The sequence below is a fragment of the Haliotis rubra genome, unplaced genomic scaffold (assembly GCF_003918875.1).
Source record: "Haliotis rubra isolate DU_JTF1 unplaced genomic scaffold, ASM391887v1 Scf537, whole genome shotgun sequence".
Classification (NCBI taxonomy): Eukaryota; Metazoa; Mollusca; class Gastropoda; order Lepetellida; family Haliotidae; genus Haliotis; species Haliotis rubra.
This window is the reverse complement of record NW_025767232.1, coordinates 663,331-684,078: the sequence shown is the minus strand read 5'-3', so window position 1 is coordinate 684,078 and position 20,748 is coordinate 663,331. Positions and strand designations below refer to the sequence as shown.

Here is a 20,748-nt window from a genome sequence, read left to right as displayed (position 1 = left end):
TTGCACACTACCTGGCGCAGGTAAGAGAATGGAGCACTGCTTTATATTTGACTTAGGACGTGGAAACCAGAAAATGCCAAACTTAGGCGACTGAGTTTGTATGCTGGCGAGTAGGTGCCTGACTCTGGGGGTGTGGGTTCGAATCCCGGATGGAACTCAACCCTACAAAAGTACTAGAATCTGTACTTTACTAAGAAAGCGTAATCACAAATAAAACACATGCTACAAAACTGGACTTTTAAAAGTCAGATAACTTTGACTTTTGTGGTTTTTGTGATTAAAGTAATGTTGTTTCAGCTCAGACCAGACCTAAGTGTAGTATAACAGTGCAATTGCAACTTTTAATCTTTGGATATTTACAATATCGTCATTTGAAACACAAAAACAAAATCGTCCCACATAGTAAATGGGTGACAGACTAATTTGCATATCACGTGACCGGATTTTTCTCTTTTTTTAAACAAACGCGCATATTCGTAAATAGCTATAGGAAGAGACTGGCCAAATCAAGGTGGCCGCATGGAACTCTGAAACAGGTCGTGGAATGTTTCGAAAATAATCGTTCTCACTTTTGTGTGAAATATGGGAAAATATAATGTTAGAAACAAGTGCTAAAACAACTGCCGTATCTTGTAACAAGTTGAAAAAGAGTTCAAATGATAAAATACAACCTCTCCTTAAAACGGCCCTGTCGTTTCGTGTACTGCAAATGAGAGTCATTACATACATTCATTCGAAGAGTGTATGGTGGATACATAATGTGTAAGTTAAACGGTAGAACATAGATACAATTAAATTCATAAAATATCAATTTGGCTTTTAAAGAATATTAGGGACATTTTGTCTAAATTTTGGGAAACAATATAAATATAAATATTAACGTTCTTTATCTATTTATTCGTCAAAATAATCACTTTCTTCGTGTTTTATAATGCATTCATAAATCAAACAAATAAATAAAACGATATCTAGCTTGTAGTACACAACTTGCGCCTTTGTGCAGACAGTGCTTCAGCAATTTATATGCAAAGAAATTTCTACACATGCAAACGACTCATGACATATCACATGTATTCGAGAAGTGACATCATTTTATCAACCCAAAAATGATAAATATGTGCGTTATTCTGTCCCGTGCGTTCCTGTGAGAGGCAGATCCGTTTTTCGGGTAGAAATCGGAATTTTTGTACTAACCTATTAAGATCGTTACTCCATGCAAGGAATAATATGTAACAGCGTGATGTGGAGTTAAGTGCTTCGCTCAGCGATTGCGGCCAAATCTAACGATATTCTACAGGTTGGTCTGGAATGAACGTTTGGGTTTCTCAGCGTGACAGCATTACTGCATTATACGGTTTCATAAACACAACCAGCTCATAACTGAGGCGATTAAGTGAAATCAATTGTAATCGGAGAACTTAATTTAGAATTCGAAGCTTAAAATTTTACTACACATTCACCGTCTGTCATATCAGTCGAATGCCCTTCAGTTTACTGTGGAGTGTGTCTGTGTGTGCGTTCGTGCGTGTGTGCCTATATTTGTGAGACATGTCAACGGCCTGACCCCTCACTCTCACCGCCATCTGTAGCTACGTCAGCTTCATTAACCCTTGCATAACATAATTATCTGTCAATAAGTAATAATATCTGTTTCTATAATAATATATATAGTAGTATGTACATATACCTTACACCTCTCCAGTGTTGACACACATTGCTGACCAGAGGTTTTCATATTTTTTAAATTCAGATACTCAACACTCATGATATCCCAGCTGCATAAATCAATGCTCATTTATTTATTTTTTAATTAGTGGATATTTATATAGCGCACATATATCCATGCACTAGTGCATGCTCAAGGCGCTGAATTGCTCATGCATTTGATCACTATAGATTGTCTGGTTTAGATTCAGTTATTTACAGACCATCGTCATATAGCCAGAAAATTGATGAGTGCAGCGTTAAACAACGAACAAACATCTTCTTACCAGCATAGATTGCTAGCAGCAGGGTTTTATACAACACACAAATGCTGAGCACGAATGTGTGGAGTGAATGCTGAAATAATGTACTGCATTGCAATGTTCACAGAACAAATTGTCACCCAGACACCAGGAATGGGCTTCACACATTGTACCCATGTAGTGAATCGAACCTGTGTCTTCGGCATGATGAACGAACGCTTTTACCATTAGGCTACCCCACCACCCCTCATCAAGATCCGAGTTAGAATTGATCTTCAATAACCCATGTTTGTCATATGAGGCGACTAACGGGATCAGGTGGTCAGGCTCACTGACTTGGCTGACACATGTCATCGGTTCCCAATTGTGTAGATCGATGCTCCTGATGTTGATCACTGGATTGTTTGGTCGAGGCTCGATTATTTACGTCACTCAAGACCCATAACAATTTTAAGATGCCCCATCAAGGTAAAACTTTGTGGGGACCAGATCTAACTGGTTATTCGTACAAAGCAAAAGAAATGGACTTCAAGAGTTATAAGCAGTAAAACAGAGGTATTATTGTTCTTTTTTGCAGAGAATCTACAGCAGTACTTCACTTCAAGACGTTCAATGTGGCCAACAGTTTGCATCCTGAGTAACTGCAGTCGGATATTGCCTCTTATCATCAGATTACCTCCCCTTGCCCCTGCTCGGACAAGTAGGGCAGTGAGACAGCTACCAACGATGGCTACAGACTACAGTACTCTGGCTCAACCTAAGCCCATGGTGGGAGTGTGCCAGATCACAGCCAGAGCAGATAAAGAGGAGAACTTCAAGACATGTGTTTCACTGATCCAGAGAGCTAAAGCTAAAGGTGCACAGGTAAATGTTGAACTGCTGAAGAGATTGTAGGTTAATTTAGATTTAATGTGGGGTGAACATGATAGCACGTCATTATACAAAAATATTTCTCTGATGAAAAAAGTTTTTAATGTGAAATAATTTCAAAATTGTCACATATATTATCAGGTAAGCATTCTTGTATTTGTAAATTTGTTTTACATCAGAGAAAGATAGGTTAATTTAAATTTAATGTGGGGTTAACATGATGGCATTTCATTATACAACTCTGCTTAAAATTGTTATGCAAGCATATTTTTCCGGCTACCTGATTGGTCAAGAGGCGGTCACGTGACTGTTGACAGAAAAGCATATAGACTCCAAGCCAGGTCCGACCAAGTCATATTGACCTGAGTTACTATGACGTCAAGCTATGACATCATTCTATTGTTTACATGTCACAGTATTGTTGACATAACGTTATTGGTTTGTAGTGAAAATAAAATTACTTTTCTTTACTAAATGGACATGTTTTGGATTTTAGAAGCTTCGTCCTCGGTCATTATTGCTTTTCACAGGTAAACAGGTATTGACCTCATCACCAGTCTATAATTGTATAATATTCCTCTTATGAAAAGTTTGTAATGTGAAATAATTTCAAAATTGTCACATAGATTATCAGTTAAGCATTCTTGTATTTGTAATTTTGTTTTATGTCAGAGATTGGTCCAATCCGTTAGGCCTCAGGCAGCATAGAAACACATTGTAGTTAATGTTCTGACATGCTGTTGAAGGATGATCTGATTTGATTGATTATTTTTTGTAAATTTTAGGTGGTTAATGAACAATTATCACTTCTGATGGTATCACTGTACCTAATATATGTGCTTGAGTCCATTCCAAAATGTTATTTTAGTCATGATAGAAAGGACCATAGTTGACTAAGTACTGCTAAATGTTAAATTTAAAACCTGTCCCTTAAACATTCAAATTTAACTGACATTTAAATTAATGATAAACCACCTCAAAATGTACAACAGAATATAGGTATAGAAATAGGTACGAGACGTCTCCTAATAATGTCATGGCCGTAATATGGAGAATCATGCAGTCTGTCAGTGGAAGAATGACTTAATGTCCAATGTACATAGGTCTCTGACCAAATAAATATCCAATTTCTATGGTGACAAAGCAGGTTCTCCTATCTATGTGGTATAATCTGGCACCAGCTGTGCACTCGTAGAATGGTTGACAGGTATTTTCATGATTATAGCATGTGGCATTAACATTTTGCATTACTAGAATGTTGATGCCAACATAATTGCATTTGGAACTCTGTGCCAAATTTGTATTTTGTTAACACGGGAATTTATCAAGGAATGAAGAATTTGTACTCTTGGGTTTTATTTTGTATGGATATTTTAACAATATGTTAAAAATACATTATCCCAATATGGGTATAATGTGTGAAGCCCATTTCTGGTGTGATGATATTGCTTGAATGTTGCTAAAGGTGACATAAAACTATACTCACTCACTCACTAAAATACAATAAAGACAATTAACCTCCAGAAACTGTAACATTAGATAAAACTATAATGTAATTTACACTGTATTGGCACTCATCATCTCATCCCCACATGGCCATCAGTATATTCATTCATCAGATGCTTCGCTGAATCCTGTTGTTGAGTGTTTGTTTGCATGTTTGTTTGTTCATTTGTTTGTTTGTTGTTTAGCACCGTACTCAGCAATATTCCAGCTCTATGTCAGCAGCCTGTTAATAGTCCAGACAATCCAGTGATCAACGGCATGAGCATTGATATACTCAAATAGGGACACGATGACATGTGTCAACCAAGTCAGCGAGCCTGATCACACGATCCCATTAGTTGCTTCTTACGACAATCATGGGTTGCTATTTAGCTATAACAACATTAACCCTCTTAACCTCAGAGATTCAACTACTGTTGATAACGTATTTTCTCTGTGTCAGGGCCGCTGGGGTAGCCAAGTGGTTAAAGTGTTCGCTTGTCACACTGAAGACCCAGGTTCTATTCCCCACATGGGTACAATGTGTGAAGCCCATTTCTGGTGTCCCCAGCCGTGATATTGCTGGAATATTGATAAAAGCAGTGTAAAACTAGACTGTGTCTATATTATGTACAATTATATTTACAGAAATTACACTTTTGCATTTACTTTATCTTGTGAGTATTTTTTCCCTAACAGACTTTGTGTAGCACTTTTGTGAATTTAACATATGTGGCGTATTCTAGATGGTGTTTCTCCCAGAGGCGTGTGATTTCATCGGCGAGTCACGTGACCAGTCCATGAAGATGGCAGAACCACTGGATGGTGACCTCATCTCTAGATACCAACAAGTGGCTGTCGATACGAGAGTGTGGCTGTCTATTGGTGGATTTCATCAGCAGGTCTGTACACACTAAGATTAGACGAAGGCTGATTTCTCCATGATCTGGTAAAAGGGTCCAGTGATGGTCAAAACTATGAAGTTTGAGTTTTTTAGCTGGGAAAGATGATTCCCTACACACTTCAACAAGGGAAGGGCTGTTATCATGTTCTGTTGGTTCCAGCTGTATTTGCAGCTGCACAGAAAGTCAAGAATTGAGTGATATCACTGCTGGTTTAAATCATAAAGGAGCAATGTTATTTGATCAGGCAGCACCATGTTATTGAAACCAGGCTCATAAACAAATATAAGGTGTTTTGTTTGTTTGTTGTTTAACGCCGCACTCAGCAATATTCTCAGCTGTATGACAGCGAATCATGCCTGGACCTGACAATCCAGTGATCGACATCATGAGCACCAGACTATGCAATTGTGATAAGATAACATGCATCAACCAAGTCAGCACTCTGTATTTTTTCATATTCTCATACTCTCTGGTTTGATTAATACCAAAATTCCAGGAAATTATTGGACCTTTCATTGTACCTTGACTTTGTACATGTATTGACCAAAGCCTGGCCACCTGATCCCATCACTTCTAGTAACAAGGCTTGGCTCATAATGACCAATTCTAACCCAGATCTTGCTATCATACAGCTTGATAACTACTACCACATAACAAAATGCGAAATGTGAATTTTGATTCACGACACATGCCACAACACGATAACATGCGTCAACCAAGTCAGCAAGCCGATCCTGTTAGTGATCTCTTACGACAAGCATTGGTTGCTGAAGACCAATTCTAACCCAGATCTTCAAGTGTACAAATCTTAGGTGGGGAATTAATCCAGGGTATATACATGAATCATAATAGAGAAGTTCTACACTTGACAAATGAGGATGTTCTGGCTGAGTTTTTACAATCTTACATTCCCGAGGTGCTAAAAGTCAATCGGAACATTGCTGAATCATCTTTAAAAGCTCCATCTCCACGTTTCAGGGTCCGAAGAACGAGAAGCGCGTGCGGAACACCCATGTCATCATATCAAGTGATGGTGAAATTAAGGCTACCTACGACAAAAGTCATCTGTTTGACCTTGACATCAAGGACAAAGTGCGTCTATGTGAGAGCGACTATACTGTGCCGGGCAGCGAGATCGTGCCACCAGTAGATACACCTGTAGGACGACTAGGACTGGCCACTGTATCCTTCAGAGAAGGGTGTGAGTGAGTGAGTTTAGTTTTACGCCACACTCAACAATATTCCAGCTATATGGCGGCAGTCTGTAAGTACTCAAATCTGGACCAGACAATCCAGTGATCAACAGCATGAGCATGAATATACACAATTGGGATACAATGATATGTGTCAACCAAGTCAGTCCTGACCACCCAAACCCGTTAAACCGGATAACAACAAGCAAGGGTTACTGAAGATCAATTCTAACCCATTGGGATACACATCTTCACTGGTCAGCCACTCTACACTGCATATTACATTGTTGAGAGCTTTTGCAAATATTTTCAAGATAAATCATATTCTTCTTAACATCACATTCAATTATTTCATAGTATACCCTAAATGCAATATTTAGTGTAGGTAGATAACAGATCCTCAACCCTGAAATATTTTTTTAAAATTCACAATAAATATAGGTGAGCTTCTGTACCTTTGCTACTCTGGTATATGTATTTATCATATTCCTTTTACTCAGTGTCTGTCCAACTTCAAACCAGGCTGAAAGTAATGTTTACAAACACAAATTAATGAGAACAATAATGTATCTGCCAGTCCATATTTTCTTGTATAAATTTCATATTAATTACAGAAACTAGCAGAGCTACAGATTACTTTTTGGGTCATTGAGTTATGTACTCGCTTGTGTTCATCTCAGTTGGGTATCCTAATTTTCCTTTGAGTAACCAAATAAATGATACCCACCTACTCAAACACAATTGGGTATTTTGCCATTTTCCATTAATTGTAAAAATATAACAAAGTTTAATTGTTAGTTTACGTGTTTATTATTTATATTTGATCTGTAATATGAGAAACAATAAGAAAGACTTCAAGTTGCCAAGTTCATGTGCTGAAATAGAACCTCTCAATATACCTCAGTTATTCTATCTATCCTCAGTAACCTCCATCACATGTTTGTGTGTACGCTTGTAAGATCATATTTATTGAGTATTTACAAAAATTCAAGCATACTTGTACACACTAGACTTAATAGGAATTGAGTTTCACATAAATATTTGCTAAATTTACACGGATATGCAGCTTATCTGTACCTCTGAACCAGTTTGAGCAAAAGGGGAATATTGTCTGGTAACAATTTTGGAAAGTTTATTTTGTTAATGTTAAAAATAGGTAAATCTACTACTCCCCAATCTATAAATGTGTACATTTTGTGTATGTTTTAGTAAGTGTCCCTTTGGCAATTTTTGCCATAACACTCAACGCAGTATCCATCTATATTACGTGAACTTGGGACAAAGTTTAATACCAGTTTTTGGTGTACTTTGCCATGATTTTTCAGGAATATTGGTTAGAGCAGTGAAAAACCATCTCCCTCACTCATCCTTAACATTGCACAGTGTTATGACCTGCGGTTCCCTGAAATGTCCATAGCACTGACCCAGCAGGGAGCTCAGATCTTGTCCTACCCCTCAGCCTTCACACAGACCACGGGCATGGCACACTGGGAGGTAGGTCACCACTCTGACTAATGACCCAGCAGGGAGCTCAGATCTTGTCCTACCCCTCAGCCTTCACACAGACCACGGGCATGGCACACTGGGAGGTAGGTCACCACTCTAACTAATGACCCAGCAGGGAGCTGAGATCTTGTCCTACCCCTCAGCCTTCACACAGACCACGGGCATGGCACACTGGGAGGTAGGTCACCACTGAGGTGTTCACTAATGACCCAGCAGAGAGCTCAGATCTTGTCCTACCCCTCAGCCTTCACGCAGACCATGGGCATGGCACACTGGGAGGTAGGTCACCACTCTGTTCACTAATGACCCAGCAGAGAGCTCAGATCTTGTCCTACCCCTCAGCCTTCACACAGACCACGGGCATGGCACACTGGGAGGTAGGTCACCACTGAGGTGTTCACTAATGACCCAGCAGGGAGCTCAGATCTTGTCCTACCCCTCAGCCTTCACACAGACCAAGGGCATGGCACACTGGGAGGTAGGTCACCACTGAGGTGTTCACTAATGACCCAGCAGGGAGCTCAGATCTTGTCCTACCCCTCAGCCTTCACACAGACCACGGGCATGGCACACTGGGAGGTAGGTCACCACTGTAACTAATGACCCAGCAGGGAGCTGAGATCTTGTCCCACCCCTCAGCCTTCACACAGACCACGGGCATGGCACACTGGGAGGTAGGTCACCACTGAGGTGTTCACTAATGACCCAGCAGAGAGCTCAGATCTTGTCCTACCCCTCAGCCTTCACGCAGACCATGGGCATGGCACACTGGGAGGTAGGTCACCACTGAGGTGTTCACTAATGACCCAGCAGAGAGCTCAGATCTTGTCCCACCCCTCAGCCTTCACACAGACCACGGGCATGGCACACTGGGAGGTAGGTCACCACTGAGGTGTTCACTAATGACCCAGCAGGGAGCTCAGATCTTGTCCTACCCCTCAGCCTTCGCACAGACCAAGGGCATGGCACACTGGGAGGTAGGTCACCACTGAGGTGTTCACTAATGACCCAGCAGGGAGCTCAGATCTTGTCCTACCCCTCAGCCTTCGCACAGACCAAGGGCATGGCACACTGGGAGGTAGGTCACCACTCTAACTAATGTCCCAGCAGGGAGCTCAGATCTTGTCCTACCCCTCAGCCTTCACACAGACCACTGGCATGGCACACTGGGAGGTAGGTCACCACTGTAACTAATGTCCCAGCAGGGAGCTCAGATCTTGTCCTACCCCTCAGCCTTCACACAGACCAAGGGCATGGCACACTGGGAGGTAGGTCACCACTCTAACTAATGTCCCAGCAGGGAGCTCAGATTTTGTCCTACCCCCTCAGCCTTCACACAGACCAAGGGCATAGCACACTGGGAGGTAGGACACCACTCTAACTAATGTCCCAGCAGGGAGCTCAGATCTTGTCCTACCCCTCAGCCTTCACACAGACCACGGGCATGGCACACTGGGAGGTAGGACACCACTCTAACTAATGTCCCAGCAGGGAGCTCAGATCTTGTCCTACCCCTCAGCCTTCACACAGACCAAGGGCATGGCACACTGGGAGGTAGGACACCACTGTAACTAATGTCCCAGCAGGGAGCTCAGATCTTGTCCTACCCCTCAGCCTTCGCACAGACCACGGGCATGGCACACTGGGAGGTAGGACACCACTCTAACTAATGTCCCAGCAGGGAGCTCAGATCTTGTCCTACCCCTCAGCCTTCACACAGACCACGGGCATGGCACACTGGGAGGTAGGTCACCACTGTAACTAATGACCCAGCAGAGAGCTCAGATCTTGTCCTACCCCTCAGCCTTCACACAGACCACTGGCATGGCACACTGGGAGGTAGGGTTACTCTCTGTGGGAGACGGTACATCCACTGAGGCGTTCACTAAAACCATGTGACAATATGAGGCGTGATATTGGTAGTCATGCCACGTGAAATACGTGGTGTATTTAAGTTTGGGGGTGATGATATATCATGGAAGTTCAAGATAATGGCTGAAGCCTGAAGCCCTGACAGGTGTGACAGATTCCAGGCAGTTCTGTGTTCCAGGGGTTGAACTAGTCTGTCTCACAGTCCCTGAACAGCATTATTTTCCCTTCTCCCTAGCCCTCCCTGCAATGCTAAAGCCCCAACTGAAACAAGTCTAGATTTCCTCAGGTTCAGGAGTCTGAATTTCCATTCTCACTGGGGCTTCTTTTCAGTTTAAACAGACTTGTTTATGTAATCAGAGACTGAGCATTAGTCTAGGGTTTACCTGGCTTAGTCATATTCCAGAGTTTGGGACATGACCACGATGGTGAGATGTCAGGCTTCATTTGATGTCATATAATGTCATGTAATGTCAGTTTTGTCATATGTAATGTAATGTCAGTACTGTCATATAATGTCATGTCATATCCGTAATGTCATATAATGCCATGTTATATAATGTTATGTCATGTCGTATAATGTCATGTAATATCTTTACTGTCATATAATGTCATGTAATATCCGTAATGGCATGTAATGTTTTATGTACGGTCATAATGGCATGTAATATCCGTAATGGCATATAATGTCATGTAATGTTATATAATGTCATGTCATGTCGTATAATGTCATGTACTGTCATATGATGTCATGCTATGTCAGTAATGTCATATAATGTCTTGTAATGCCATGTAATGTCTTATAATGTCATGTAATGTCAGTAATGTCATATAATTTCAATTAATATCAGGAATGATAGTTGCATCAGCTTATAAGCTATTAAGCATGGCAGAAATACAGATCATTGTAAATGTACAGACACACCTTTGATTCAACTTCTCTTACATTTTCCATTGTTTTGAAGTATTGGGGAAATCTTTTGGAACTCAAACTGTATGACTGCTGATCTGTTCCATGTATGATTCTGTCTCTACGTTCCTGTACAGGTGTTGCTGAGAAGCCGGGCTATTGAGAACCAGTGCTATGTGGTTGCCGCTGCCCAGACAGGGAGACACAACGCCAAGAGGACATCATACGGTCATGCCATGGTAGGAGACATGTGGTCATGCCATGGTAGGAGACATGTGGTCATGCCATGGTAGGAGACATGTGGTCATGCCATGGTAGGAGACATGTGGTCATGCCATGGTAGGAGACATGCGGTCATGCCATGGTAGGAGACATGTGGTCATGCCATGGTAGGAGACATGTGGTCATGCCGTGGTAGGAAACATGTGGTCATGCCATAGGAGACATATGCCATGGTAGGAGACATGTGGTCATGCCATGGTAGGAGACATGTGTCATGCCATGGTAGGAGACATGTGGTCATGCCATGGTAGGAGACATGTGGTCATGCCATGGTAGGAGACATGTGGTCATGCCATGGTAGGAGACATGTGGTCATGCCATGGTAGGAGACATGTGGTCATGCCATGGTAGGAGACATGTGGTCATGCCATGGTAGGAGACATGTGGTCATGCCATGGTAGGAGACATGTGGTCATGCCATGGTAGGAGACAGGTCATGGTCATGCCATGGTAGGAGACATGGTCATGCTATGGTAGGAGACATGTGGTCATGCTATGGTAGGAGACATGTGGTCATGCCATGGTAGGAAACATGTGGTCATGCCATGGTAGGAGACGTGGTCATGCTATGTTAGGAGACATGTGGTCATGCTATGGTAGGAGACATGTGGTCATGCTATGGTAGGAGACATGTGGTCATGCCATGGTAAGAAACATGTGGTCATGCTATGGTAGGAGACATGTGGTCATGCTATTGTAGGAGACATGTGGTTCCGAGACGTGGTCATTTTCTGCAAATCCTGCTGTTACAGAAACTGAAATATTCTAAGGAATAGTTAGCTTTAGATTAATGACATCTATCCCACTATTATTCTCATGAGAATGCTGTAAATCAACTCTTATATGATATGTCAAGATCACATTCTTGGTCTGTAAAGTCATTTCTGGTGCTGTGATCAAGATTTTATGTGCCCATCAGATCGTGGACCCTTGGGGCCATGTCGTGAGTGCTTGCCGTGATGGAGTGGACGTCTGTGTGGCGGAGGTGGACACAGCATACGTGGACAAAGTGAGGGAGGAGATGCCAGTGTCGCAACATCGTCGACATGACCTATATGGTCATATACACACCGCAGCCAAGGGTGAGTCTTGCGATCCCCATGAGATTAGCACCTGCCAACGTCACACACATACTGACTACACAAAGATTAAAGAGGATGTTATGATCGAAGCATTAAAGCAATATAGTAATAAAGTGCAAAAACATTTAAGCATTTATAACCACCCATTTTGGAAATGAGATAATTGTGATTCATACAGGGAAGCTTAGGTGATATGGGCTTGTATTTTAATGTTGTTTTGCAATATTGGACATTGTAGTGTCAAGACAGACTGAGTTAACGTGGATTTCACCTGTTTAGTTGTCTAATTTGACACCTCAGTACAGGTGCCTTGTTGAAACCCAAGAATAAAGAAAATCTATAATTCAGTCCTGTCCGTGTATTTTAAGATTGTTCTATTTTGGGGGTTATTATGTTAAGGGAGTTGATAACATAGATTTTGGTATCTTAAGGTAAAGTTCTTGTCCTCAGTCCTTGCAGTTGAATACTAACATGGTTTCAGGCAAGGCTGATGACAGTCCGGAGTACAAATTTGGCCAGCACAGCATCAAATCTAGCAACGTTTTCTACAGATCAGCTCTGTCGTATGGTTTTGTGAACCTCAAACCCCTCTTGCCAGGACGTATCCTTCTCTGACATGTACAAGTGTATAACTTTTTTAAAGTCATTGGCACAAAGGCAATATAAATTCTGGACATTTTTAAGAAATATCAGAATGAGAGCCATGTATTTTTGTCAGATGCTCCACATTCCGCTTTAAGAGAAAAGTAGGTTCTGTTGATCTTTTATCAGTTTGGTAGTTCATTAGAAAAATGTCTTTTTTGAAAATGTGTTGTTTTTTATAAATAAGGCCAGACAAATTTTATTTCATGTTTTACCTAATTTTCTCCTCAAATAACCTAAAGGCAGGAGGGAAAAATAAAAAAAATAAAAATCACCATTCAAAGTAATATTCCTTCTAAATAATAAAAGTATTTTACTTTTGGCAATTTATGAAGTGTATATTGGGTAAAAAACAATCTAAAAAAAACTTTCTTGTAAGGTACATTTTTGGCCAATGCAAACATCAGGATTATATTTTTTGAGCAGGGAAATCTTTTTTTATATTTTTTTACTTATTCTTGTAAAAATACGACCGGCAGATCTGTAAAGCAAGAAATAAAAATTGGTCTGGCCTAATGAAGAATAATAAGAGCCATTATGTAGTGTTGTACTGACCAACATGGTTTATACAAGTTGTAGTGTACAGTTGTATATACAGGAGAACAAACTTGGGTGAAGATCGTTTTCTTGACCATCTTGAGATGTGCTTGTATCACCCCTGAGACCAGCAGAGAGATTTTCCGACCTGACAGCTGCCGAGGTGGCTGACCTGTTCTCGGCTGTACAGGTCATCACACGGGTCATTGAGAAACACTACAATGCCACGTCAGCCACAGTTGCCATTCAAGATGGCCCTGAAGCAGGTCAAACGGTCATGGTCAGTAACATTTAGTAGCTCTGTGTCTTAAAACCTTCAGGTCACGGACACAAACTGTGTGGCCTTGGAAGCCCCATTTGTTAATCACTATGGCAGGTGAGATGGCCATGGCCAGTAATAGTTGATATCAATGTAAGGTCACACACAAAATGCCTTGTCAGATGTCAGCAGGTTTGTTAATTCTTCTACATGTGGAGTCTGGGTTGTCAACCTTTCTCTCTAGTAGCTTCGGTTTTACAGGGGTCGGTGGGGTAGCCTAATGGTTAAAGCGTTTGCTCATCACGCCGAAGACCCGGGTTCGAATCCCCACATGGGTACAATGTGTGAAGCCCATTTCTGGTGTCCTCCACCGTGATGTTGCTGGAATATTGCTAAAAGCGGCGTAAAACCAAACTCAGTCAGTCAGTCAGTCAGTTTTACAGTGAGTGAAGTTTAACACCTCTTTAAGCATTCCAGTAATATCAAGGGACACCAGAAATAGGCTTGACACATTGTACCCATGTGAGAACCAAACCCAGGCCTTCAGTATGGCAGGTGAACAGTATTTAGCAAAAGACTACACTATCTGATATGTACCATTGACCCTGACACCACCATAGCTTTGTTTTCAGACAAAGGCACTGAAGCATCTCCAAACTCAGTTACACCACTTTCTATCCTTACAGCAGGATTCTTAGCTGACAATGTTTGTTGACTGTTGATAGCAATTGGATGATTGTTAAATAAAGAATCACACCTATATTGATAAGGTTGATATATTTAACTTCAGAATGTATGAGATTCTATGTATGCTTTAAAATCATTCTCTCAACTGTTTTAGTTTGTAAACAATAATAACAAGTGTAAAATGTACACAAGCTTCTTCTGCCTGATGTCTTAGTGATGTCATATGATTGTGATGTCATGGCAGTCGATGATGTCACAGTGGTCTGCAAAGGATTATTATGCAATTTCATGGTTGTAATATTTCTCCCAATTGACCTTTGTGTGGTGTTTCTGTTTCCAGCATGTGCATGTGCATATTCTGCCCCGGAAGAAGGGAGACTTTGAGAAGAATGATGACATCTACACCAAGGTAAAGTTCACTTGTAATTCAACTCTATCAAAATATTCTTCGTGAAATTGCGTATTAGCTGAAAGTCCTACAAGTCTTTTATGGAAAGAAAAAGTTTTCAGAAAACTGACCAAGATAAAGTATATCCCCAGTATATGTGTCCAAAGATGAAGTATATCCGCAGTATATGTGTCCAAGGATAAAGTATATCCCCAGTATATGTGTCCAAGGATAAAGTATATTCACAGTATGTGTCCAAAGATAAAGTATATCCTCAGTATGTGTATCCAAAGATAAAGTATATCCCCAGTATGTGTATCCAAGGATAAATATCCCCAGTATGTGTATCCAAGGATAAAGTATATCCCCAGTATGTGTATCCAAGGATAAAGTATATCCCCAGTATGTGTATCCAAGGATAAAGTATATCCCCAGTATGTGTATCCAAGGATAAAGTATATCCCCAGTATGTGTATCCAAGGATAAAGTATATCCCCAGTATGTGTATCAGTATGTGTATCCAAGGATAAAAGTATATCCCCAGTATGTGTGTCCAAGGATAAAGTATATCCCCAGTATGTGTGTCCAAGGATAAAGTATATCCCCAGTATATGTGTCCAAGGATAAAGTATATCCCCAGTATGTGTATCCAAGGATAAAGTATATCCCCAGTATGTGTATCCAAGGATAAAGTATATCCCCAGTATGTGTGTCCAAGGATAAAGTATATCCCCAGTATGTGTGTCCAAGGATAAAGTATATCCCCAGTATGTGTGTCCAAGGATAAAGTATATCCCCAGTATGTGTATCCAAGGATAAAGTATATCCCCAGTATGTGTGTCCAAGGATAAAGTATATCCCCAGTATGTGTGTCCAAGGATAAAGTATATCCCCAGTATAAAGTGTATCCAAGGATAAAGTATATCCCCAGTATGTGTATCCAAGGATATAAGTATAAGGATAAAGTATATCCCAGTATGTGTGTCCAAGGATAAAGTATATCCCCAGTATGTGTATCCAAGGATAAAGTATATCCCTATGTGTCCAGTATGTATCCCCAGTAGTATTCCCATGTGTCCAAGGATAAAGTATATCCCCAGTATGTGTGTCCAAAGATAAAGTATCTCCCCAGTATGTGTGTCCAACGATAAAGTATTTCCACAGTATATGTGTCCAAGGATAAAGTATATCCCCAGTATGTGTATCCAAGGATAACATATATCCCCAGTATGTGTGTCCAAGGATAAAGTATATCCCTAGTATGTGTGTCCAAGGATAAAGTATATCCCCAGTATGTGTGTCCAAGGATAAAGTATATCCCCAGTATGTGTGTCCAAGGATAACATATATCCCCAGTATGTATATCCACAGTATCCAAGGATAAAGTATATCCCCAGTATGTGTATCCAAGGATAACATATATCCCCAGTATGTGTATCCAAGGATAAAGTATATCCCCAGTATGTGTGTCCAAGGATAAAGTATATCCCCAGTATGTGTATCCAAGGATAAAGTATATCCCCAGTATGTGTGTCCAAGGATAACATATATCCCCAGTATGTGTATCCAAGGATAAAGTATATCCCTAGTATGTGTGTCCAAGGATAAAGTATATCCCCAGTATGTGTATCCAAGGATAAAGTATATCCCCAGTATGTGTGTCCAAGGATAAAGTATATCCCCAGTATGTGTGTCCAAGGATAAAGTATATCCCCAGTATGTGTGTCCAAGGATAAAGTATATCCCCAGTATGTGTGTCCAAGGATAAAAGTATATCCCCAGTATGTGTGTCCAAGGATAAAGTATATCCCCAGTATGTGTGTCCAAGGATAAAGTATATCCCCAGTATATGTGTCCAAGGATAAAGTATATCCCCAGTATGTGTGTCCAAGGATAAAGTATATCCCAGTAAAGTATATGTGTCCAAGGATAAAGTATATCCCCAGTATGTGTGTCCAAGGATAAAGTATATCCACAGTATGTGTGTCCAAGGATAAAGTATATCCCCAGTATATGTGTCCAAGGATAAAGTATATCCCCAGTATATGTGTCCAAGGATAACATATATCCCCAGTATGTGTGTCCAACGATAAAGTATTTCCACAGTATATGTGTCCAAGGATAAAGTATATCCCCAGTATGTGTGTCCAAAGGATAAAGTATATCCCCAGTATGTGTGTCCAAGGATAAACGTATATCCTCAGTATGTGTGTCCAAGGATAAAGTATATCCCCAGTATGTGTGTCCAAAGATAAAGTATATCCTCAGTGTATGTCCAAGGATAAAGTATATCCCCAGTATGTGTGTCCAAAGATAAAGTATATCCACAGTATATGTGTCCAAGGATAAAGTATATCCCCAGTATGTGTGTCCAAGGATAAAGTATATCCCCAGTATGTGTGTCCAAAGATAAAGTATATCCACAGTATGTGTGTCCAAGGATAAAGTATATCCCCAGTATGTGTGTCCAAGGATAAAGTATATCCCAGTATATGTGTCCAAGGATGAAGTATATCCCCAGTATGTGTGTCCAAGGATAAAGTATATCCCCAGTATGTGTGTCCAAAGATAAAGTATATCCCAGTATGTATGTGTGTTTCCAAGGATAAAGTATATCCAGTATATCCAAGGATAAAGTATATGTGTCCAAGGATAAAGTATATCCCCAGTATGTGTGTCCAAGGATAAAGTATATCCCCAGTATGTGTGTCCAAGGATAAAGTATATCCCCAGTATGTGTGTCCAAGGATAAAGTATATCCCAATATATAAACTATGTCCAGTATGTGTGTCCAAGGATAAAGTATATCCCAGGTATATGTGTATCCAAGGATAAAGTTTATTCCCAGTATGTGTGTCCAAGGATAAAGTATATCCACAGTATGTGTGTCCAAGGATAAAGTATATCCACAGTTTGTGTGTCCAAGGATAAAGTATATCCCCAGTATGTGTGTCCAAAGATGAAGTATATCCGCAGTATGTGTGTCCAAGGATGAAGTATTTCCACAGTATGTGTGTCCAAGGATAAAGTATATCCCCAGTATGTGTGTCCAAGGATAAAGTATATCCCCAGTATGTGTGTCCAAAGATAAAGTATTTCCCAGTATATGTGTCCAAGGATCCCCAATGGATCTAAGGATAAAGTATATCCCCAGTATGTGTGTCCAAAGATAAAGTATTTCCTCAGTATATGTTTCCAAGGATAAACTATATCCCCAGTATGTGTGTCTAAGGATAAAGTATATCCCCAGTATATGTTTCCAAGGATAAAGTATATCCCCAGTATGTGTGTCCAACGATAAAGTATTTCCACAGTTTGTGTGTCCAACGATAAATTTTTCCACAGTATATGTGTCCAAGGGTAAAGTATTTCACCATTATATGAGTACTAGTATGTCCCTAGTCTGGTTTCTGGTTTGAAAAAGGAGACAAGAGATTGGATATATTTGAAATGGTTGCTTGTTATATATCATAAGTGGATGGGTGACGGCCATCTTGGAGGGTTGGGTAACATTCACTGCATCATTTTGTGTGGATTTTTGCTTTCAATAAAGATTAATAGTTTGAATGGAAACAATCTTAATTAGGTTTTGGGGTCTGTTGACAGTTGGAGGAGCATGATCGAGAAATTGGCTCAGACAGAATACTGAGGACAGAGGAGGAGATGGCAGCAGAGGCTCTGACACTCCGACCTTACTTCACATAGTGTTTAAAGATGAGATGAGGCTCTCCTGTCCACACCCTACTGCTTAACACCATCATCACCAGTGAGGCTCTCCCCCATCTCTTACTTGACACCACCATCATCACCCAAGTGATGAGGTTGGGTGATGAGGCTCTCCTTCCACCGCTTATCTAACACCACCATCGTCACCAACAGATGAAGTGCTTACATCCTTGTAGTCAAGAGATGTTCTTATCATTAACATAGAATGTACAAGGAGTATGTGTATAGTTGTGAAGATAACACTAGCGTTCTGAGTGGGCATGTCAAGTTGCAATATAGAGACAAAGGTGTTTATATAAGTGTTCAAGACAGGAGTGTTTCTTAAGATGAACTTTTGTTTAAACAGACAGATATATCTATGATGAACAGCTTACTGATTACGGAGACTGTACAAGAATTCCAGACATCACTGATGATTCCGTGTTTATATACTACCAGTACTCCATTGAAGTAAAGTAATTAAACTTACATGCAGGTACATTATTGTGATATTTATTGATTTTACAATGAATAAAACTAATGATGAAGATCATATGTATTATTTTCATGATTTATGCTCTCCCATTAATCCTGTGAAGATTCGGGTTCAAAATCCCATGTGAACGTAAGGCCTGACTAACAAGATTGGGTGCTCCGACTTACTGACTTGGGTGATGCATGTCATCATATCCAGTTGTGTAGATCAATGGTCCTGCTATCAGGCACAGGATTATCTGGCCCAGACACTTTTATTTTTATTTATTTTTTTTTATAATTTTTTATGGATAACGGACAACAGACACTTTTTTTCTTTATTTTTATGGATAACGGACAACAGACACTTTTATTTATTTTTATTTATTTATTTTTTTATGGATAACGAACAGACACTTTCATTTTATTTATTTTTTAATATTATTTTTGGTTTTTTATGGATAACGGACAACAGACACTTTTATTGTTTTTCTTTTCTTTTATTTTCTTTTTTATGGATAACGGACAACAGACACTTTTGTTAACAAACCGTCATGTAGTTGGAATATTGCTGAGTATTTTATTGAACAATCAACAAATGGGACTGAAGGGGAGGATAGTTCCACAATAGATATTGACATGAGACAAGGAGAAATACAGACACCAATCCTCACTGCCAGACTGGCTGGTTGATGCTACACCACTGCCGATTGTACATTTCTTCGTACAACACTTGGGGCAACAGTTTCTGTATGAAGCACTTATTGTTGATTCATTATTTCACTCTTGGACATTGTAATGCTTTGTGTTTATGCTGCAGATGTGCATGTTTCGTCATGAACTGTACGTACCTATAATGTTTTGAAAGTTCACGTGATGAGATTTGTATAGTCAACGTAATTTGAGCTTCTGCAACATAACCAACACTGGGTGTACTGCAAAGTTCAAGACAAGCTGTCCATCTGGATAAAATATCCACATAAAGCGGCTATACACTATTAGATTTGCGTTGAAATGTACACAAGCAACTGTTGCCCCAAGTAAACAGTTACTGCATACGGAAACTGTATTTATCACTTACGCAAGTTTACCGTGAAGATCCGGATTAGAATATTGATCTTCAGTAACCCATGCTTGTCGTAAGAGGCGACTAACGGGATCGGGTGGTCAGGCTCGCTGACTTGGACACATGTCATCGGTTCCCAATTGCGCAGATCGATGCTCATGCTGTTGATCACTGAATTGTTTGGTCCAGACTCGATTATATACAGACCGCCGCCATATAGCTGGAATTTTGGAGTGTGCGGCTTAAAACTCAAAGAAAAGAGGAGCCTAGTGGTTAAAGCGGTCGCGCGTCACGCCGAAAACCACGGTTCGATTCCCCACAATGTGTGAAGCCCATTTCTGGTGTCCCCCGCCGTGACATTGCTAAATATTGCTAAAAGCGGCGTAAAAATCACTCACTCACTCACTTGAAACATTGGTCTGGCGCCGTCATGCTGGTAAAAGACACCACGAAGCAGCCGTCGAATGTCATCCATGAAATACTAATTAAGCTGTCACTACCTTGAAAAAAGTCCATTTTTTTGTCTTGGAAACTAAAATTGTGCGCATAAAAAAAAATAACAGCAAAAGGCACCACTAGTTTTCGAGAAAAGTAAGCTGTTCAGGTCATACAGGAATATTTTATTGCAACTGAGGGGCGGTGGGTAGCCTAGTGGTTAAAGCGCTCGCTCGTCACGCCGAAAACCCGAACACACAATGCATACAATGTGTGAAGCCCGTTTCTGGTGTGGCCCGCCGTGATATTGCTGGAATATTGCTGAAAGCGGCGTGGAAATAAACTCACTATTTCACGACTACAGCTGAAGATGTCTTCCAACATGACATTCAAGATAACCTGAATGTTCCCTCTGTAAAGGGGTCTACTTATTCACAGTGGACTTCTGAAAATGTTTTAAAGGAAGCACAAGTCTGATTTAAGGGG

The 20,748-nt window shown here is 40.5% G+C and overlaps 1 protein-coding gene across 3 annotated transcripts; it reads left to right on the top strand.

The window, feature by feature from the left end:
- Positions 1 to 1,197: 1,197 nt before the first annotated feature.
- On the top strand, positions 1,198 to 18,838 carry LOC124253269 (nitrilase and fragile histidine triad fusion protein NitFhit-like). Of its 3 annotated transcripts, none has more exons than XR_006892150.1 (12): positions 1,198 to 1,297; positions 2,545 to 2,831; positions 5,069 to 5,224; positions 6,206 to 6,409; positions 7,804 to 7,914; positions 10,843 to 10,944; positions 11,907 to 12,069; positions 12,551 to 12,670; positions 13,353 to 13,528; positions 14,535 to 14,603; positions 18,189 to 18,555; positions 18,621 to 18,838. XR_006892150.1 is itself a non-coding variant. In XM_046687009.1 (11 exons), exons 2-11 carry the CDS (start codon positions 2,580 to 2,582, stop codon positions 18,285 to 18,287), a joined length of 1,452 nt encoding a protein of 483 aa, XP_046542965.1. In that variant the 5' UTR covers positions 1,198 to 1,297; positions 2,545 to 2,579; the 3' UTR covers positions 18,288 to 18,838. The 3 variants fall into 3 exon arrangements, 1 of the variants encoding a protein (XP_046542965.1); XR_006892151.1 differs by lacking the exon at positions 1,198 to 1,297 and adding an exon at positions 1,309 to 1,405; XM_046687009.1 differs by having other exon boundaries at positions 18,189 to 18,838.
- The last annotated feature ends 1,910 nt before the right edge of the window (positions 18,839 to 20,748 follow it).